Below are 21,513 nucleotides of genomic sequence, written 5' to 3' on the forward strand. Positions count from 1 at the left end.
AATTTTGTACCAGTCGACAGCCCTAGAGATGGGAGCGGATGAGGGAGGTAACAGACGATGGGCAGTGGGTCCTTAGAAGCATGATTTGCTGCCTAGCTCTAGTCAGTACACGCCGTGCCTGCTGGCTTCTTGTCTCAAAACTTTGGACTGACCTGGTGTTGCTGCTTTAAAGGAGAGGCTTGTGGGCAGCTGGTGGTCAGAGGAGAAATGTTCAGAGCTGGACGGAGGGGTGCTAGCGCTCTCATCTTTCCTTCTTTCATGCTTGAATCTCTGTTCACCACTTGGGATTACTGTTCTGATATCTAGCACATCAAGGTGAAATGAGTGTCCATCAACTTAATAACTGTTTTATTGAGTGTAAACTCAGTGCAGGTGGCACCAGCCCAGGCCTGGTGCATTTCTGGGCATTGGGGATTTCTTCCTTGCCCGGAGGGAGGAAAGCGCTTCCCCTCGGGGGCTTATAGGCACACAGGCACACTCACGTGGGATTGGCATCGATTGCTTTTGGCTTTGAGTTGCTGTGTTGCTGGGGCTTTAGGGCGCCTGGGCTGGAATGTTGGCAGAAGCAGGAGAAGGAAATCTGTGTTTGCCCGTGGCCCTGACCACTTGTGTGGACAGCTCTCTGCTGCTCTCCTGCCATCCAGCTGGTCCCCGTCCTAACGCCGCTCCTCTCTTCTCTTTCCCAGAGTTCCACCAGAGTTACACCAAGTGTCCAGCCTCATCCCCAGCCCATCAGGTATGCCTAGACTATAGGGGGCAGGGGGTGAGGGGCAGGCAGTGAGGTCACTGTGGTGTTCCCAGCAAGTCATGCCTTTGAGTCTCTAATGCCAAAGTCATGAAGCCCCTGGTCGGGAACATGGCAGACGTGGAAGCTTCAGCGAGAAGATGTGGGTAGATGCCACTGGGAATCAGTCATGTTTTGAATTCTAGTTTGAAGCCAGTCCTTGAGCTGGATTCTTTATTTACCTGCATGATCTCATCTAGTCCTTGCAACAACCCTGCAGGGTAAGTATTTTATCCCCATTTAACTGATGAAGAAACTGGATCTCAGGGAAATGAGGCAACTTGTTAAAGGTCACGCAACCACAAAGGCAGCACTTGGATTTGCCTTCAGGACTGGCTGGCATTGAGGCCTGTGCTAGATACTGTTCCTTTCCATGAGCAGTGACTTCTGATATTCGAGGGTCATTTATAAAAGGAAGGTTCTCTGGCTGGCTGGGCTGATGGGGGCTGGGGCAAGGGGATCACAGGGGACTCGGTGCTTGGCTCATCCAGAGCTACTTTGTCCTGGGTCCAGGTTCTCTGATTTTTTTGGCTTCCTCTGCCTCTCCTTCATCCGAGGCTTCTGAGATGAGTGAGAATCTGGCCCCAGGGATCTGGGGCCCCAGCCAGAGAGGGCTTGGTGTGTAGCTGAAGCTCCCAGTGGGCTGTAGTCCCTCTCCCAGCTGTCCACAGAGAGTGGACGGCCCCCTTAGCAGATCCCTCCTCCCTTGTAGCTGAGAATCGGTGGGTGCAGGGTGTGATTCTGATGTCGTCCAGGTGGTGGCGCTGTTCTGCCTTCCGTAGGAGCCCCACCCCCACACGCTGCCGGACCAGGAATGATCAGGACTCAGAGGCCAAACTCACAGTGGGCTCCCAGCACACTGGCATCTCTGTTACCGCGTCCCAGTCCCCGTCCCCATGGAGAAGCTATATGTCACCTTTGGCTCCCCTGTCTCCAAGCCCCATCTATACAGTTGGCTCAGAGCTAGCCCTGGAGATTTGGATTCTGCCCCGGTTCTTGGCGTCCTGGGGCTGTACACCCTACTGCCGCCCCATCACTCTGAAAACCCCAGTGGTATCCCTCCCACTGCCCCTCCAGTCCCAGCTTTAGCTGGAGGTAGTGAGAAGTTATCAACATGAGTGTGGTCCATCTTGGGTAGTGAGCGGAAGCAGGAGGCTGGTGATGGGGTAAGAAGGATATGAGGTGCCCCTAGAAGCCGCTGGGGGCCTTTGGAATGGATTGCCAGTGTGCCAAGACCCCTTTCCCCATCCCGTGCGCTCACCCTGGACCCTCCTCTGGAAGAGCAGCCGGGTGAGGTGGGTGGGCACTTCCTCTCGGTGCCCGGCCCAGGCAGACCTCTCTTAGGAGCTCAGATGGCACTGGGATTTCTGGGGTCCCCTGCCACTGCGGCAGCATCCTTGGCCTCCTGGGCCCTTAGAGACCAGGGAGCTCACTGGCAGGAAGAGCCCGGGAGGCGGTGGGAGCTGCCAGAGGTGGGGGGAGAGCCAGCGAACAAAGGGCAGGAGTCGGCCTGCCTCCAGGGAGGGCTGGAATGTGCGCTGTGGTCTGGCTTACCTGGAGCCCAGGTGAGCGTGTCACCTGAGCTGCCCCTGCCCCTGAGGGGCCTCCCCGCCCACACCACAGCTCAGAGCAAGCGGAGGGCGGTAGAAGGCTCAGCTCTGGGATGCAAGAGCCCTCGCTTCGGGCCCTCCTTCCTCTCTGGAGCCCTCCCTGGATCCTTCGAGAAGCTTCTGCCAGATCAGGTGGCTGCCGTGTGTTGGGAGGCTGAGCTGGACTCCTGGGCCCTGGCTGGTTCCGGCCCTGGCTCCGACCTCTGGGATCACAGGTTGAAGGCAGTGCCGATGGGATTGATGAGCACCTAGGACTGGTGTCATCACTCTTTGTTTCTGAAACGGCCTGAGATCCTTGCCGGCTTCTGCCCAGCTCTGTTCTCCCCGGCTCTCCCAGACTGGCCTTGAGGGCTACACTGGCCTTGCCCAGGGAAGCCTCTGGCCTTGGCTCGGGGTCAGGGAGCAGCCAAGCCCTCCTGGGTTAGATCTGGGGCCATGTATGGTGTGGAGGGGTGCAGGTTCCTGGACCTCGTCCTGGGCCTGGCTTCTGATCTGCTGCCTGCTGTCTCCCCAGAAACATGAGTACGAGCCGGACCACGGAGGACAGCTGTGAGCTGGACCTGGTGTACGTCACCGAGAGGATCATCGCCGTCTCCTTCCCCAGCACAGCCAATGAGGAGAACTTCCGGAGCAACCTCCGCGAGGTGGCCCAGATGCTCAAGTCCAAACATGGAGGCAACTACCTGGTGAGGATGGGGCCCCCCGCCCACTGGCCCAGGGCCCCCATCCTTTCTGCCTGCCGCCTCTTCCTGCTGGTGTCTCATCCCACCTGCCCCTGCACCAGCTCTTCCTCCCCTCTCCTCTCACCTGCCCTTGACCTTGGGCGTCTCTCGTGGTCTGAGTCCTCGCTCACTGTCCAGCTGCCCTCTGAGGAGTGTCTCTGCAGCTGGGACATGGGATCTGAGCCAAGTCGTGTGTGTCTGTCCTTGTCCTTGTATGTGTGCATGTGTGTGCGTATGTGTGGCTTGTATGTGTGCGTGCTTGTGCATGTATGTGTGCAGGCGGGGGGTGTGTGTGCATGTGGTGTGTCTGTACAGGTATGTGTGCTTGTGTATGTGTACAAGTGGGCTGTGTGTATGCTGTGGTGTGTCTGTACATGTATGTGTGTAGGTATGTGTGTTTGTGTGTATATGTGTACGAGTGGGTTGTGTGTCCACGTGGTATGTCTGTATGTGTGTGGGTGTATGTGTGTGTTGACCAGGAGGAGGGAGTAATGGTGACGCTCATGTTATTGAGCGCCTGTGATGATCCAGGCCCTGTCCTAACTCCCCCCCACGTATTTAACATCACGACAGCCCTAGGAAGCAGCTACTGCAGGAGCAGAGAGGTGGGGTATTTGCTTGAGGTCACAGCTTCAGGAAGTGGCAGAGATGTCACGCTGTTGGTGCCTCTGAGAAGTCTGAGGGCAGAGCTATGGCAGATCGTGTTTTGAGGGACCTCGTGTTGCTGAATAGAGAATTGTACCTGGGATAGGAGAATCTCCCAACCAATGTGGAGGAGGTTACCCCCGACTCCTCACCCACTATGGGGGTCAGAAAGGCTGGCCGGGGGATTGGAGCTATTCTGGCCCCAGAGGAGGGCTCGGGCCCACGTTATAGGAAGGTCCGTATGGGCTGGACCCACGGACCGGCCACGCCATGGTGAGAGAGCAGAGGCAGGGTCTAGGGCTGCTGTAACTAATTCCCACAAATTAGGTGGCTGAAGACAAAAAAATTAATTTTTGCACAGTTCTGGAAGCTAGGAGTCCAAGTCAAGGTGTCACTGGGGCCGTGCTCCATCTCAGTCCTGTGGGGGAGAATTCTCCTTGCCTTCTCCCCTCTTCTGGCAGCTCCTTGGCTTGTAGGCGCCTTGCTCTAGTCTCTGCCTCCATCATCACATGACCTTCCTTCTTCCCCGTGTCTGTGTGTCCTCTCCTCTTCTTATAAGGACACAAGTCGTTGGATTTGGGGCCCACTCTGAAGCCAGGATGATCTCATCACCAGACCCTTGACTACTTACATCAGCAACGGACCTGTTTCCAAATAAGGTCACAGTCTGAAGTTCCGGGTGGATGTGAATTTTTGTGGGACACCATTCAGCCCTCTATAGAGACCCATCCATCAGCTCTGTTGGACGTTGTTAAGAGTCTGGCTTTAGGGACTTCCCTGACGGGCCAGTGGTTAAGACTACATACTTCCACTGCAGGGGACATGGGTTTGATCCCTGGTTTGGAGACTAAGATTCCACATGCTCCATGGCGCAGCCCAAAAAAAAAAAGACATCTGGCTTTAAACATCAGAAGGTTCTATGCTGGCTCTGCTCTTACCAACTATCTGATTTTGGCACTTAGCCCCTCTAAGCCTTAGGATACCATCTGTAAAATGGGTCTAATGACAGTATCTACTTCAGAGGTTGTGGAGAGAATTAACGCACCTTGTTAAATGTCAAGTCTTTAGTGCGGCCTGGCTGGCTGTGGACACCCAAGTGCTAGCTGTTGTTAATGGCATAAAGCATATTCCTTTATGGGATTCAAGAGTGATGTAGTGGTTTAGTCGTTAAGTCATGTCCGACTCTTGCGACCCCATGGACTGTAGCCCACCAGGTTCCTCTGTCCATAGGATTGATTCTCCAGGCAAGAATACTGCCATTTCCTTCTCCAGGGGATCTTCCTGACCTAGGGATTGAACCTGGGTCTCCTGCATTGCAGGCAGCCTCCTTACTGACTGAGCCAACAGGGAAGCCTATGAAGAGTGGACCAGAAGCCATCTAAGATCCTGCCCAATTTCAGAAGTCCAGAGTTCCATGAGTCTCTGCTGTATTTTCCCCGCTCTGTCCCACCTGTTCCAGACCCTGTGGTCCCCTTCTCTCCCCAGGAGACATCACAGGGGCCTTTGAGCTTCCCAGGCCTTGCACTGGATATCGGGAGTTCTGCCTGCCTCCTCCAGAGATGGAAGATGGGAATTCAGAGACAGGGGGATTCCCGTGGGATGTGGTCAAGTGTCAGGGGGTGTCTCCTGGGAGGTCAAGGATCTGAGAGGGTCCACCCAGCATGGTTTGCACCCTTTGATAGAGGGTGTCTGACCACAGAGCAGTTGCATTTCCATGGGGTGAGTTTCTAAAGGCACCATGTGAAGTAGAAACCAGAGATGGCCAAATGCTTATCAGTTGCCACCACTGGATCTTCATACAGTGTGGGGAGACACCCACTTTGGGGGTGGCACGTGGGGCCCAAGACAGATTCCATCCCCTTCTCACCTTCAGTTCAGGATGTCTGCTCATCCAGGGGCAGGGCTGAGTGTCTACATACCTGTCTCTGTCTCCCTGTTCATCCTGAGAACCTGTAGTTGGTTCCCGTCGGTCAGTGTGTGTCTTGGGGGGTGCTTCATGTGTGTTCATGTAGTAGAATTTCCAGCAGGGAAGACGGAGAGAGAGAGAGAGAAAGGGCCAGCCTTCTCACAACCTCTTCCTTTTCCTCCTTCTAGCTTTTCAACCTCTCTGAGCGAAGACCCGACATCACGAAGCTCCACGCCAAGGTGAGCCTGTGGCTGTTTGGGGGTTTGTTTTGGGGAGTTCTCCTTGCCTGGGCTCCCTTCCTCCAAAGATCCCATGTTAGAATCTTGGAGGAAAGTGCTGTGACTGTTTGCAAAGCCTGTTCAAAGTCACTGTGCTCTCTTCTGTTTGGAGAACTGAAACACACATAGTGCTTCTGTGATACGAATTACAGAAAGCAAAGCTCAGTACAGTCATTTCCACCCAGGCCTGCCTCTGGAGGTGTGCACACACAGTCCCTGGGGTGGGGCTGGGGTTGTGGGATTTTTAGTCTTGTTGACCAGTCTTCTGGATTTGCACCAGCTGGGAATTGCCAGTGCAGGCGTCCGACAGCCAGCTTTCTTTCACTTGCTGTTGAGTGAGCCATGTGTGGAGGGGCTCTGCGTGCCGCTCCAGCCCCTGGATTCTGGCGCCCGTCGCTGTGTGACCTTGGGTGGGCGGTAGGGTTCTCTGGGCCTCGGTTTGCACGTCTAGAAGTGGACGGGCTGGATTAGATGAGCTCTCTGGGTCCTTCTGAGCACAAGTTTTCCTGTACTTTAAGGTTCTGTGAGTTAAAGTTTGAAGGAGGCTGATGACTGCTGGGACCTTCGGGGGCGCTAAGCTTTTGCTTTATACACATATGAGAAACTGGGGCTGGGGCCAGGGCCGTGACTAATCTGAGGTCCCACAGGGAGCCGGTGTCAGAACCAAGCCTTGGACCAGTGTCCTCGGCCTCCACACCCCTGCCTCTGAGCGGGGTTGATGGGCAGGGCAGACACTAACGTCCCCTCACCGTCCCCCACCCCCGTTGGCTCTCTGCGCTTCTGCCACTTCTTACTCATGGCTTGGGCCACAGGTCCTGGAATTTGGCTGGCCTGACCTGCACACCCCGGCCCTGGAGAAGATCTGCAGTGTCTGCAAGGCTATGGACACCTGGCTCAATGCAGACCCCCACAATGTGGTCGTCCTACACAACAAGGTCAGAGCGGGGATGGCAGGATGTTTGTGTGTGATGAGTGCATGTACCTGCCCGAATCGTTGGATTGTGTGAGTGTGCAAGTTTGTGTGTATTCTCCTTCTTGGGGATAATACATTCTGTCTGGGGCGGCACCCACAAGAAGTGGCGGCTATCAGCCTCTGGGGCCCTCAGGTGTGGTAGATAATCAACTGTTTCTTCTTTTTAAGATTCAGCCCCACCTGCTTCGTCCCTACTCCTTTTCTGTCTGAGAGCTACATTCCCTCTCTCCAACCCCTTTTCTTCCAGGCTTCTGATTGGGCTCTGGGGTGGGAGGGCCAGCCTTAGCAGTGAAGGCTTTTGTGTTTGGGGCTCTTTCAGGGAAATCGAGGCAGGATCGGCGTTGTGATCGCGGCTTACATGCACTACAGCAACATTTCTGCCAGGTAAGAGAACCCGAGTCTCCTGTTCTCTGAATATTGACAGCTGGACCCCCTTCCCCACCCACCTAGGGCCTCGCCCTTCCTTGGGATTGGAGGATGAGGACAGAAGAGACAAGAGGTGCTGAGGACAGGGCGAGGACCCCCAGAAAAGAGAAAGTCCCTGCCCACAGCTCTGGGGTAGGGGCCCTTGGACAGAGGGCAGCATAGAGCAGAGACCATCCTCCTATCTGGGGCCCCAGTGGTGGGGGGAGCCGCTGTGGGAGGTAGGCCCTGCATGGGCACCCCGCCCAGCTGGCTTCTTGGGGCCACTTTCCTTTGCCAAACTGCCTTCTATTCACCCCAAAGAGCAGCGAGGGAGTCACAAGGAAATGTTGGAACACATCTGGGTCCAACAGAGCCATCTAGATTTCTTCTCATCCATGCCCCCTGCCTCTGGCCATCAGGGGCACCTTCCCACTTTGGTGTCTGCAGCAAGACAGAATAAGAAACAGCCAGCGGATGGGTTCCATTCTGATCCGGCTTTGCAGAGAGGCAGAGGAGTTGGTCCATTCATTTTGTCATTTGACAATGGTCACGGAACAGTTACTGTGCAGGCTGTTCTAGGTGCTGAGAATACAGCAGTGGGCAAAGGTGGGCCACTGTCCTCGTGAGTGTTAAACTGAGTGAACAAACACATCCTTAAGAGCAGGAGGCAAGTCCTCTGAGAACAGAGACTGGAGCAAGACGGTGGGGAGGGGAGGTCTCTTAAGGAGGTGATGTGTGAGCAGAGACTGGGATTAAGTGGCGGGAGGCTGGGAAGGACTGAGTCATATGCGGTCTGGGTGAGTGGGGGGCGGGGCAGAGGACCTTCCAGGCAGAGAAGAGAATAGGACAAATGCCAGCAATGGGAATGCCAGGGCCTGGCGTGTTTGGAGCTGAATGAGTGAGGGGGCAAAGACTAGAAAGTGAAGCTGCGAGGGGGCAGAGTCCAGGGGCCTTGCAGCCCTTAGTGAGGACTTTGGGGTTTATTCTAAGAGGGACATCGGTGGAGAGTCTAGAATGATCTGTTTCTTTATATGAGAGTTATGTGATCTGTCTCTTTATAAAACGACCTCTTTGAGGATGAGTAGAGTGTCCTCTGAAGGGCTTGCCAATAGGACGGTAGTTTTATGACTTTAAGAAACCTGACCAGCTTAATCTTTGCTTAATGGTGAACATTGCCTGTGCCGCTACTGTGTGCCCACATGTGCCAAGCTCTTTAGAGATGTTATCTCCCTCAATTGCCGTAACAGCGTTCAAAGAAGGCATAGTTATCACCTCATTTGCCAGGAAAGGAAAATCAGGTTCAGGAAGGTTAAGTGACCTTCCCCAAAGACCAAGGGCCACTAAGTCAGTGGTGGACTTGAGATGGGCTCCCAGGGTGTCTGGTTCCAAGGCTCCCGTGCTGAGTATTGCAGCACACAGGAGGGAGGGATGCTGGAGCAATCCTTTCCTGAAAGCATCTCAGGACAGAGCGACTGGAGGGCTCTGCAGGTCTGGGGAGCAGGGGTGGGAGGACAGGGGGATCGTGGAAGTTGGCTCCTCTGACCACCTGTCCCTCCACACAGTGCCGACCAGGCCCTGGACCGGTTTGCAATGAAACGGTTCTACGAGGATAAGATTGTACCCATTGGCCAACCATCCCAGAAGAGGTGGGTCTCTAGGGCTCTTGGCCCAGTACATACATGTGTGTGTGTGTTTGCTGTATGTGGGAACCAGCCTTGTGAACCCATGGGGACTAAACGGTGTACCTGTGTGGTGGCGTGCCAAGCATGCATGTTCAGGTCCAGCCTGGAGGGGCGTGAACTCAGGAACCTGTGGGCAGCTGTGTGTGCCCACAGGGCGGCACAGCAGTTGGCTCCTGAGGTTGGTGCCAGAGATCAGCGGGGCCAGCAGTAGGGGGTGGAGGGGGCCGTGCAAGAAGACAGCTTGCCTGAGAAAGCAGCACCATTCTTGGTCCTGGAAACGGGGTTGCTTCCGTGTTTGGATGGATCTGCAGGAGGCTGAAGTTACTGCCGTCTGCCCTGAGAAGGTCACAGACACTCAGGATGAGGGTCCCCTTCTGCTGTGAGAGCTTTAAAATTTTACAAAGGGCTCTCAGTGATATGGTCCACAACAGCCCATGTAGGAAGCAGGACAAGGGTGGATTTTGTCATTCGTCTGATGAATTTTCTGTACTCTAGTATGTTCCAAGTGCTGGTGATATCTAATTGAACAGGATGATCTTTAGCCCTTAGTAAGCTGATAACTCTGTTGAGAACTTTACACAAGTAAATAGACCATCAAGGTCATTTTAGGCAGTGAGAAGTGCTTTGAAGGGAAAAAAGCCAAAATAGAACATGATGGACTAGAGTGTGTGACAGGGGTGGATGTGAGAGGCTGATTCCAGTGGATCAGCCTATGTGCCTACTCTGAGCACAGACGATGCCATGCGAGGTGAGGTCTGAGAAGGGAGAAGGAAGCATATGAGTGAAGGTCTGGAGTAAAGGGTTCAGGTAGCAGGTTTGAAGGCCACGGTGTTTCATTGACTTTTCCAGCCCCTTGGAACACTGACCAAGCAAAGCAGGACTCCCTAGCCACAGGTCCTGGAGCTTTCCAACCTCTCCAGGCAGGGGATTCCCAACTCACACCCCGTCGCTTCCATCTCGCCTGGCTAAACGTGTGCTGGCTCCACTGGGGACTGAGTTTCTGCCGTTGTAGCAGGAAGCCCAAGCAGAAGTGAGGGAGTCCTTAGGCCACCAGTGCCTTACAACCAGCACAGGGCAGTGGGTAGCCAGCTTCCGGGTCAGAGATCAGAAACGGAATATCTTTATGTGCAGAAAATTCTGACTAGGCTGTCAGACACAGCAGCAGTGGGTCAGTGAGAGTCTTCCTAGGGAGGAAAGAACTGCTGTTCAAGATCCTGGCTTGCTACATATGGCTGGTGGCCTTGGTCGCGAGTCTGGCCCTTGGCCTTAAAAGATTAGATTCAGATAAGAGGAGCACAATGTTTATGATGGTACAATGTGGCGTGGAGAGCGTGGGCAGGGCAGTCACATCTCTGCAGCTAAAAGCCTGGAGGATGGGGATTAGTGTTACTTTCAGGAATAGGGTGGTTCAAGGATTCCACTGTGCTCAGTATGTGCTTACATAGCGTGCCATTGGGGGGTGTGTGTGTCTGTGTTTACATTATCTGCCTTGTATCTGCCTTGCCGCTCATATCTGTAGCTGCATCTGCTCATGGATGGGTAATTCTGTCTGTGCTCAAATGTGGAAGTGCGCCCGTTGGGGAAGTGGCGTTCGTTGCCGCTTTCCCGCCTTGTCAGTGTTACTTTCAGGGATTGGATCAGCTGGAGGAGCGGAGGGCAGGGAGAGAGGGAGGGAGGAGCTTTGCTTGCTAGCTCCCCCATTCATTGTCACCCCACCCCCGGGTTCATTGTCCCCAGCACACAGACACATCCTGTTGGCACGATCAGAAGATCTGATAGGAACCTGCCATTCCAGGTTTCCGGTTTGAGCAACGGGGCTGGGGGCTGGGCATGGGGCTTGAATAGGAGCTGGCGCTGCCCATCAGATTATCTTGCCAGGGCAGTCCAAGGTGGCCCCACCCCAGCTCAGGGACAGAGGCCCACAGGCCTGGAGGTGGGCCAAGAAGCTGAGAGTCAGGACGAGACCATTGTCATGGTCATGAGGGTTCTGGTCCCACTCTCCTCAAATCAGAATACATTCTGGTTGGTCCAGCTGGCATCCTCTGGCCAGTCAGGAGAGGAGGAAGCGCTGACCAAATGGACTGGTCCCTCCTTCTAGCAGATGCATCGGAGTCAGTCTGCTTCCCTTCTCCTCCCACCCACTCCCCTCTCACCTCTGTGCCCTCCTGCTGTGTGTCTTTGGGAGGCTAGTGACCCTTTCTGGATTAGTTTTCCCTTTCTTCTAGGAGTGGGGGTGGCTTTTCCTTCCAGTCTTCTAGTGAGAGCCTTGTTAAGGGAATTGCAGAATGTTGACTCTAAAGATAGGAATACTTAGTGGAAGTTAGATATCCTTCATTATCGAATGAAGTGATATAGAGTAACTTTGTACCCTTTTTGTGTGCCTGCTAAGTTGCTTCAGTTGTGTCTGACTCTTTGCGACCCCATGGATGTAGCCTGCCAGGCTCCTCTGTCTGTGGGATTCTCCAGGCAAGAAAAAGTGAAGGACTAGAATTATTAAGCCCTTACTATTTGCTATATTGTTATGTGGCTGGTGCGTCTGTGGGACAGAACTGGGGCCTGTGGGTACAAATGTAAACTTGGTTTGGGCTGGGGGCCAGGGTGTCAGAGCTGTCTGATGGTTGGTCATCCTGCCTTGTTCTGTAGTGCACGGCTAAATGATGCCTGTCAGGGATGTGTCGGGGAGGAAATTTGGTCCAGCTGGAGATTCCTGGGCTGGGAGTGAAGCGGGAAAGAGACGGCCACATTGACCACCAGGGGGCGCTGGAGAACCCCAAGTGGGAGGTTTGGCTGGGCTCCACTCTAGGTGTATCAGTACCTGTTTGCCTTCCTTACCTGAGGCTGCAGGCAGCAAGGATGGAGACCCCAGGTGCCCGGAGGCCTGGGGGCTGCTGGAGGTGGTGGGGAGTCGGCAGGGCCACCTAGGGCAGTGTGCTGGGGAGAAAGAGAACAGGATGGCTGTCCTCCAGTACAGGCCTCCCTGGCTGAAGCTGCCCTTCTCCCTGCCCCAGGTACGTGCACTATTTCAGCGGCCTGCTCTCTGGCTCCATCAAAATGAACAACAAGCCCTTGTTTCTGCACCACGTGATCATGCATGGCATCCCCAACTTCGAGTCTAAAGGAGGTACCTCTCTGAACCCCCTGGCTTCCATTCTCCTCCTGTCTTCCGTCTCTTTCTCTGAGGAGGCAGCGCTAGGTGGTAAAAATGCTGGCTAGCTGCCAAGTCTTAGGCTTGGTGTCTCAACTGTACCACTTCCTGTTTCTTTGCACCCCAGTTGATTCATCTGCAAAGTGGGTTTCATACTGGTCGTGCCTGCTGGCAGGTGACGCTGGATGTGGGCACGTTTGTAAACTCAAAATGTGTTTATTGTTTTGTTATTATTTTACAAATATTGATTTATTTATTTAATTTTGGCTGCGTTGGGTCTTCACTGAGGGATATGGGGTCTTTAGTTGCAGCATGCAGGTTTCTCTCTAGTTGTGGCGTGCGGGCTTAGTTGCCCCGTGGCAGGTGGGATCTTAGTTCCCCAACCAGGGGTCAAACACTGGAAACATGTCTCCAACATTGGAAGGCAGATCCTTAACCACTGGACCACCAGGGAAGTCTCTCAAAATGCCTTTAATAAAAAGTTAGCATTTTTTCCCTCTTTCTTTTCCCGTTTCTCCTTCCTCTTCTCCTCCTTCCCCTTCTCACTCTTCTTCCTTCCTGCTTCTCTCCTCTCCCCCTTCCTCCTCTCACTGTTTCTGCTGTCTTGGCTAACACCACCCCTCCTTTACAGGGTGTCGACCATTTCTCCGGATCTACCAGGCCATGCAACCTGTCTACACGTCTGGCATCTAGTAGGTATTCCACAGGAATGAGAGGCCAGGAATGTTGGCGAACTGAGGCTGAGGACTGGGGACAGGGATTGGAGGGCTGTCTAGAACCTTTTCTAGGAGGAGGGCTGAGGGATGCCTCAGTGAGCTTTCCCGACAGCCCCCTGGTGGAGGGGCAGCTGGAAGGAGGTGCTCTGCTCAGTCCCGTTAGCAGCCCTCTGTCCCTCTGCCTGTCTCCCTTAGCAACGTCCAGGGAGACAGCCAGACCAGCATCTGCATCACCATTGAGCCTGGGCTACTCTTGAAGGGAGACATCTTGGTGAGTTGCTCCTCCATCTCAAGCTTCCCCCCCCCGCCCCCACAGTTTATTTTTTCTTTCTTTTTTCATCCTGCTCCCCTCCTGTCTCTCTGGATAAGTGTGTCACTCCTGGTGGGCAACCAGCCTTGGGGGTGTTGACTGGCTCTCAGGGGCCCTGCAAGGCCTTCCAACCTGGAAGGTCCTTGTCCATCCACTTCCTCACAGCGGGATATGCCTTCCCTGGGCTTGCCTCTTGTTCCGGAGCATCTCCAGGGAAATATGGCTCTGTGTGAGCTGTTACCTCCGGGCTTCCTGCTGGTGACCAGGACTGCCTCAATTCCAGCTTCAGTCCTTCTACTTGCAATTTAAATCCACTTCTGTCTTCTCCATTTTGACTGCTGTGCAGGAACTTCTTTTTTTAAAAGTTTTGTTTTTAATTGATTGATGATTGCTTTGCAATATTGGTTTGATTTCTGCTGTACATCAACATGAATTAGCCCTAAGTGTACATATTTCCCCCTCCCCTGAAACTTTCTCCCACCTCCCAGCTGTTCCCACACCTCTAGGTTGTTCCAGAGCCCCGGTTTGAGTTCCCCGAGTCATACAAGGAATTTCCATTGGCTATCTGTTTTACCTGCAGGAACTTCTCGGGAGGGTAGTTTTGTCCCCACAGGGCAGGATTGGCCTCCAGCCTCTGCTGTTCTGGAAGTTTCCCCAGAGAGCTCTGAGATCCTGTTGGGGATGGGTGACCTCTTCCTCAGTGGGTTTGGGGCCCAGAAATGGAGCTGATAAGGAGGCGCCCTGGGACTGACTTCCTCCCTCTGGGCCCCTGACGGGCTCTGCTGTCTCGCCCACCAGCTGAAGTGTTACCACAAGAAGTTCCGGAGCCCAGCTCGAGATGTCATCTTCCGCGTGCAGTTCCACACCTGTGCCATCCATGACCTGGGAGTGGTCTTTGGGAAGGAGGACCTTGACGATGCCTTCAAAGGTAGGCTCATTGAGTAGACAGGCAGACGTAGCAAGGAATAATTATACCACTGGATAGAAGAACCTAACAGAGGGGCTGTGGCAGCAGTGAAGGGTGACCATTTTCCCAGGGGAAGGGGAGTGATCAGGGAGCTGTCTCTCTTTGCTTCTTTCCTCTATTAGGCTTTATCTGCATCACATTCAGGTCTGGGACGTGTCTACATTCATTCACCCATCTGTTCATCTATCTATAAACCCACCAGCATCACTTGAGTGTCCGTGTGTGCCAGGCATGTGCTAGACCCTGGCGATACAAACAGAAAGAAGTCAGGCCCTACCCTTAGGGAGCTCACAGTCTTATGGGAGGAAGGGACACACAAACATGATACTGTGAAGTGACGCCTGCAGTGATGGAGACGTGCAGGGGTGTGACAGGTGGTCCAGGGAGGGGACGCCACCTCTGCTGTAACTTTCCTTCTGACAAGCAGTGGGTGTGATCTGTGTCCAGACTGGGTTCAGGCAGAGATCAGAGCGTGGGGCTGGAGCTCTGAGGAGGGGAGGCCTGAGCCCCCAGTGTGGTCTGGCTCATGCAGGGAGAATGATATTTCTATGAAGAGGTTTCCCTGTACCAGAGCCAGGAGGGCAAACACAGAAGATGCTGTTGTGTTTGCAGAAGAGAATGTAAATGTTATCAGTCCTAACAAGGAAGGTAAAGGAATAACTAACGAGATAAAAGGGGTTGTGGAGAGATTGGGAAGGGAGGGGCAAAAATTTCCTCCTCCTGTTTGGATGGAGTCAGGACATGATCAAAAATGGACAGATCAAGAAATAGAGGCTCAACTGTAATATTTAAAGTTTCAGAGGTAATCAGAAGGGTGATTAATAATCATAACAAGATTTAAGATGGGAGGTGGGGATACTATAAGTGGTCCAAATTATTCATCTTCACAGTGTTGCATCAATGAAGATTATTTATTTTTTAATTTTTTTTCAATTAAGATTATTTAAAACTAATTAAAAATAGTGGCATAAAAACTGTGGTTATTTTATAGAGTCTTAGAGGTAGCTGCTAGTAGAACAGAACATAGAAATGGTAAGAAGTGGTTACCTTAGGCAAGTAGGACTGGACTAAGATGAGCAGGAGACTTAACATCATTATACATATTGTTTATTATATTATCAACCATGTATACATATGTTGGGCTTCCCTGGTGGTTCAGTGGTAAAGAATCCACCTGCCAGTGCAGGAAATGCAGATTTGTTCCCTGAGTCAGGGAGATCCTCTGGAGAAGGAAATGACAACCTATCCTAGTATTCTCACCTGGAAAATCCCATGGACGGAGGAGTCTGGAGGGCTACAGTCCATGGGGTCGCAAAAGACTCAGACGTGACTCAGCAACTAAATAACAATAAATACATATATTACTTTAATCTTTTCTAGAAGAAAACTTTCTGTGGAGTCTTTTTGGGAATTGATTGCCCTTGTTTTCCTTCTCCTTTTTCAGATGATCGATTTCCAGAATACGGCAAAGTTGAATTTGTATTTTCTTATGGACCAGAGAAAATTCAAGGTAAAAGCTGAGTTAGAACCCATTGATTCACTCCCTTCCCTCCATCCAGCCCTGTCCCACCTCAGCTCATCTCCACCACTTCCCCACTGGTCTGTTCTAAAAATATCAAGTTACCTGTGGTTGAGAGGCAGACCAGCAGTAGAGGATCTGGGTATCACAGTGGACCCCCAGCTAAACATGAACCAGTGACTTAATCTCTGGATAATAAAAATAAAAAAGTAGACAGGCGCTGGGTTGGATAAACTATTTTGGCCCCATTAAGTCATCATCCTCTTTTATTCAGAGACTGAGGGCCGTGGTGGATGGAGTGAGTGGCCAGGGGACTCTTATAGGTGCTGGATGGAAGTATTTATGAGAACTGAGGTGATTCGACCTGAAGATAAGAAGGGCAATTTAATAATAGTTGTTAAGCCTTTAGACTGGTTATATGTGGAGACCAGTTGTTCGCCATCTTATTTGGGAACTGAATAGGAAGAGATGAAGTCAGGTTACAGACAGAGGGACTCTGGGTAGATCAAAGAAAGGACTGCTGGGTCAGGAAGGTAACTCGCCCCAGAAGGCCTGACTTGTAGCTTTTCTGTCCACATCCTGGGCTTTTTCTGAAAGTATAGGAGAGATTCTGCCTCTCTCCTCAGATTTCTGCCTGGAGGAGAGAACCTCTTAAGTGGAGGGGCAGGGGGATGGCTGGGATGACCTGTGTCCTCTCAGCGTCAAGCCTGTGACTTGCCTGCTGTCCCTGGCCCCGTGGAGCCCACCGCAAGTCTCTCCCACACTCCACTCTGACTCAGGGCCAGCCTCTCTGGACTCTTGGCACTGTTGCAGGGGCCCCTGGGGCACAGATGAGAAAGAGGCAGCCACCCAGCCAGAGAGCTCCCCCCCAGCTCTGTTCTGGGGGGTCTTTGTTGCTCAGTGCCGCTGTCCTGGTTTACCCTTATGACCTGGTGTGAGCCTTTTCAAGAATGTAAGAAACCAGACTCCTGGGTTCTCCATCCAACTTAAGCCACTGGTTCCACCCCTCATGGTCAAGAAAATGAGAAGTCCCTTAGGGAGCATCCTTGGGGAGCTTGTTGGCTTCCTCTGTTTTTCCAGCTGCTGATCTGTTTTCTTTTTCTTTCTCTTTACTGTCCTCTCCTCCTTTCCCATTTTCTAAGGCATGGAACACCTGGAGAACGGGCCGAGCGTGTCCGTGGACTATAACACCTCTGACCCCCTCATCCGCTGGGATTCCTATGACAACGTCAATGGGCATCGAGATGATGGCATGGAGGGTAGGTGGGACCAGTGACTTCTAGTCCCTCTGCAATTGCATAGCCCTGCTCAGATGGCCTTGGGTCTCTTGGTTTGCTATGATACCATACTGGGTTCAGAGGGTTGGGGGGACAGAGGAGAAGTCCAAGACATTTCTGAGAGCTCACAGTTCAGTGGGGGAAGATAAAACTAAACATGAATGTGTTAAGCTATGAAGGCAGAGCCAAAGAATGCAGCAAACCAGCCATAGAAGTGTGTATTCTTGGTACCAAATGAGTCTCATAGGCAGCAAATGCTCTGAGATTGGCAGGGGAGGGATTCTTGAGATCTGGAGTGGTCTGGGAGGCCTCCTTGGAGAAGGTAGCCTTGCATGGAGCTTGAGATACCCTGCTGTGCTGCAACACTGCCTTTGTTAGATTTCTTTTAACCCTGTTGTTGGATTTCTCCAGGCTCGCTGCCTGAGTTCTCTGGGGTCAGAGCACTAGGAATGTAGACACAGTATTCAGGGCCCACAAGCTTTCATCAACAGCCAACGAAAATGTTTGCAAGCTGGAAATAAACCGGTAGGCTCCAAAATTTGAAAAGAAAGCAGCAGAATTGAAATTAATACATGTTTAATCTAGCAGCAAACCCTAGCATTATGTCAAATGGTCATTCACAACTCATATCAGCTCTTAAGAGTTATGCATGAGTTCTCTTGATTTATGTGGCTCATTTGAATATGTGGGGCCTCTGAAGTGAGCTTGTCTGGAGCTCAGGAACTCTTGAGACACCCTGTCTGGGGTTTAGTCACAGGCTTATTTCTCCATTCCCCGTCAGTTTTCAGCTGGGGTAACTGAGACCCCCTTTGATTTATACCCGTGACCAGCCTGTGTCCATTCAAGGACACCAGCACCCAGCCTCTGTGCTTCTGCACCCGGTTGAAGCTGGTCCTGGGGTGGGCTCCCTGGGCCACGTGCAGAGCTGGGTTAGGTAGCCCAGGGGCCCTCACCCTGCCTCCATCTCCAAGGTTTTGGATTTGTTGACTCCACCCTGAAAAGTCTTTTTGGCGTTTTTCTGCATAAAGTTTCTCTCTCTGACCTTGGACACTCCAGAATGAGCGATGGAGTTCAGAGGGAGTGGGATGAGGGTGATGGTGGGGCTAGAATTTCGGGTTTGATGAGAGAAGTTCACGTGCAGTGTTGCAATGGTCCAAGTTTGTCTTTGTACCTACTTAGTTCTTGCTCTTCTTTCTCCTGCCCCCGGAGGCCCCGACCCTGAGCCCTGCCCACTATGCTGAGGCCTCCCCCAAAGTACTTCTCCCTCCAATCATGTCCTCTTGTACCCAGTAGCTGGGAGGAGGAAGAGGATGCAATGAATCATTCCTGAGGTACCGGTGGCTGCCAGCCTAATTGTTCATCATCCTGGGGATGTTTGCATTTTTAACAAGAACACTTGGCAGTCTGAAGGAATTTTCAATGTCTCTCCATCTCTCCCTGGTGTGGATTCAATGTGATGATAAATGTAAAAACATTTAGTAAACTATAAAGTGCCAGGCAAACAGAAGGTAAAATAATTAAGGGGAAAGGAGGGGCTACGGGAAGGATGGGACTAGGGTCAGAGTCAGACTGAGGGAAGGAAGTGGGCGGAAGGAGCCAGAGGCTGGTACCAGAGGCGGGGAAGGGGGAGGAAGGAGGGGGCGAGGGAGGCCCTGGGCTCCTCTCCCACCCTCTTACCCACCCTGCTTTCTCCTCCGATCTGCTCCCCCAGGCAGGGAGGTGGAACCAGTGGGACCTTCAGGCCAGTTAAAGGTCAGCTTGTCCTGTAGGGACAGAGGGGCTCCTGTCTGGAGGCTGAGATGCTGGCCTTATGCCCGAGGGTGGGAAGGGAAGGCTAAGGGCGTGGCTTATAGCCCAGCCGTCCTCCTCCCTGGCCTGGCTGGCCTAGGCTGGGGGCTGGGTGACTGAGGGGGTCACCTCACGTGGTCTGGGCAGACCCCACACTTTCCCAGTCCCACTGTGTGCTCCCCACTGTCGCTGGGCTGCGGGCCCCACAGGGACAGGAGAGCCCGCCGGGGGCCTTGTACTGGGAGCGGTGATTGTTACTCCCATCCTGCTTTTCCTGGCTGGAACATTTCTGGAAGGCTGTAGATTCTGGGGCCTAGTTGTTGTTCAATTGCTGAGTCGTATCCGACTCTTTGCGACCCCATGGACTCAGCACGCCAGGCTTCCCTGTTCTTCACCGTCTCCCAGAGCTTGCTCAAACTCATGTCCATAGTGTCGGTCATGCCATCCAGCTTGCATTTTCTTCTGGCTAGTTCTCTGGTCAGGGAGGGAAGCAGGAGTCCTGTGTCTGTTTTCCTGGTTGTGGGCCTGGTTTCCGCACATGCTAGTTAGGATAAAGGCACCTAACCCCCAAGACTCTGGGGGCGCTCAAGAGATGGCTCACGCTGGAGCCTGGGAGGGGCTTGGTCATTCGCTGGAGCTGGGGCTTGGCCTCGCAGGGCAGGATGTGGTACCAGAGATGGCTCTGCCTGCTCCCCGGAGAGGCAGGCCGACCCTGAGGTGCCGGAGTGCAGGGCGCAAGCACGTGTGTCCACCCTGCAGGTGTCCCCTCCGCAGCTCTGTGACCTTGGTCACTTCCAGGAGAGGCTGCTCACTCAGGACAGCCTCTGCTGAGGGACTGGCCTCTCAAAATACAGTGGGGGTGGTGTATGCAAGGTAGGGTGAGCACGTTTCTGGAGGCGGTCTGCCTTTGCTATGTCAGGCCCATGGAGGGTGGGTGTAGGAAGGGCCGGCCAGTCCCTCTGGAGTCCGCCGGGTGACTCAGAGTGATGGGCGAGAGCCCCAAGCCCAGGTCTTGGCGACAAAGGTCATCTCTGGCCTGGGCCCCACCTCGGCGTTCCCCGCAGTGAGAGGCGGTCAGCGCTGGGGTCAGAGCTCCCGCTTCCTCCAGGGAGCCCTTCAGGTGACCCCGACTTAACCTTGCCTGTGAGCAACCGTTCTGTATTTAACACCTCCCTCGCTGCCTGCATTGCCACCCCCCGGAACCTCATGCAGTTTTCCAGTTCAGAATGTGTGACCGTGTGACACTCAGTATGCTTGTCCCTTCCCCCAGGGAGTCCTCCATCAATCTCAGTGGCAAAATGAAGGAAGAAATCGTGTGAGGACTTCTGGTCCCTGCAGGCTGGTCCCACTCCAGATCAGGCTCTGGAGGGGAAGGGACCTGTCCTAGGGGGAGGCATCCCCACGTGTGGAACTGTCTTAGGACCTCAGCCCAGCCTGTGGCCACCACATTGCACGATGACCACACCGCACGTGGGGAGGGCAGCGATCTCGCCCAGGGTCCAAAGATCAGAGATGGGGCTGGCGTGTGGATCCAGGGATCAACTCCAGATCCCTCCCTCCCTCTGGAGCTCAGCTTCTTCCCTGCCTCACACCCGTCACTCTTCACCTTAGATGATAGAGTGCCCCGCAGGGTAGCCCATTTCCCTACAGGACTGGGCCAGAAAGTAGCAGCAGAAACCAAGGGAGAGTGAGCCTCTGTCTGGTGGACTGTGCTGCCCGGGACCACCTGTGCTCCTCTGCACTGGAGCCAGAAGTGGTGGTGTGGGGGAGTGAGGAAAGGTGAGGAATCCAATGAAGAGCCTTCTGGGCAGAGAAAGTTCCAGGCCTTGGGATGGGTGGCTTGGGGGCAGAGGGGGATGCCTGTCATCTCAGGGACTCCTTCCTTTGGGAGCAGAGCCCTCTGGTGGACCCAAGGGCCTGATGTCCTAGTCTGCGTTGGCGGCCGCAACAAAGTACCACGACTGTTTACCTTAAACCACAGACATTCATTTTCTCCCTGTTCTGGGGCCAGAAGTCTGAGATCAAGGTGTGGGCGGGGCTGGCTTCTCCTGAGGCCTCCCCCTTTGGCTTGTCGGCGGCCGCCTCCTCGCTTGTGTCTTCACCTGGTCCTCCCTCCGTTCGGGTCTGAGTCCTCAACTCCTCTCAAGGACATCACTCTTGTTGGGTTGGGGCCCACCCTTATGACCTCATTTAACTTAATCACCCCCTCTAAGGACTCCTTCTCCAAGTACAGTCATATTCTGAGGTCCTAGGGGTTAAGACTTCAACACAGCAATTTAGCGGAGGGTGGGGGAGACACGGTTCAGTCCATCACACCTACGAAGGGGTTTGCTGGGTTTCCAGTAGTTGGATGCCTAGAATCTTGGTCCCGAGTGAGGAGAAAGGGAAGGTCCGGGGTGGTGGAGGCAAGGAGAGCAGTCTGGTCCCCCATGAGCCTCCTCCTGTCTTTCTCTGGTTTGGTCTGGAGCCTGCCAGTTTAGCACTCTAGCTGACACCACGTTTCACAGCCTCCAGCAGCCCCATTAGCTCTTTGGCCTGAGTGCTAAAGCCCCGTGCCCAGATCTCAGCTCGCCGTGGGTGGGAGCGGGGCTGTGTTTTTTGCCTATGGTGCGCAGAGCTGTCTCCAGACTCCTCCAGAGTGTTCCAGGGCAGGCCTTCCTGGAAGCAAGTGCCAGGCCAGAGGGGTGTGGGCTGCCTCCCACTGCCAAGAAACTCACAGGTGGACGAGGCTTGCATTGCCTCCTTGCCCACCCAGTCCTTCCCTCCCTTCCCCCTCCTCCTTGGAC

At 53.5% G+C, this 21,513-nt stretch overlaps 1 protein-coding gene across 10 annotated transcripts in view; it reads left to right on the forward strand.

The window, feature by feature from the left end:
- The window catches only part of TNS1 (tensin 1), a 207,940-nt gene that overhangs the window by 110,126 nt on the left and 76,301 nt on the right, over window positions 1-21,513 (forward strand). For all 10 annotated transcript variants that reach the window (XR_006342392.1, XM_043910093.1, XM_043910091.1 and 7 more), the window contains 12 exons: window positions 687-736; window positions 2,909-3,080; window positions 5,856-5,906; window positions 6,758-6,880; window positions 7,238-7,302; window positions 8,886-8,969; window positions 12,014-12,126; window positions 12,782-12,842; window positions 13,062-13,137; window positions 13,975-14,104; window positions 15,588-15,653; window positions 16,805-16,921. Coding sequence is in view for 9 of the 10 variants with exons in the window: in XM_043910093.1 (XP_043766028.1) it covers window positions 687-736; window positions 2,909-3,080; window positions 5,856-5,906; window positions 6,758-6,880; window positions 7,238-7,302; window positions 8,886-8,969; window positions 12,014-12,126; window positions 12,782-12,842; window positions 13,062-13,137; window positions 13,975-14,104; window positions 15,588-15,653; window positions 16,805-16,921 (1,108 nt within the window). In the remaining variant the exon portion in view is untranslated. The remainder of the gene's footprint in view (window positions 1-686; window positions 737-2,908; window positions 3,081-5,855; window positions 5,907-6,757; window positions 6,881-7,237; window positions 7,303-8,885; window positions 8,970-12,013; window positions 12,127-12,781; window positions 12,843-13,061; window positions 13,138-13,974; window positions 14,105-15,587; window positions 15,654-16,804; window positions 16,922-21,513) is intronic.

The sequence above is a fragment of the Cervus elaphus genome, chromosome 8, assembly GCF_910594005.1.
Source record: "Cervus elaphus chromosome 8, mCerEla1.1, whole genome shotgun sequence".
In the NCBI taxonomy this organism is placed as follows: Eukaryota; Metazoa; Chordata; class Mammalia; order Artiodactyla; family Cervidae; genus Cervus; species Cervus elaphus.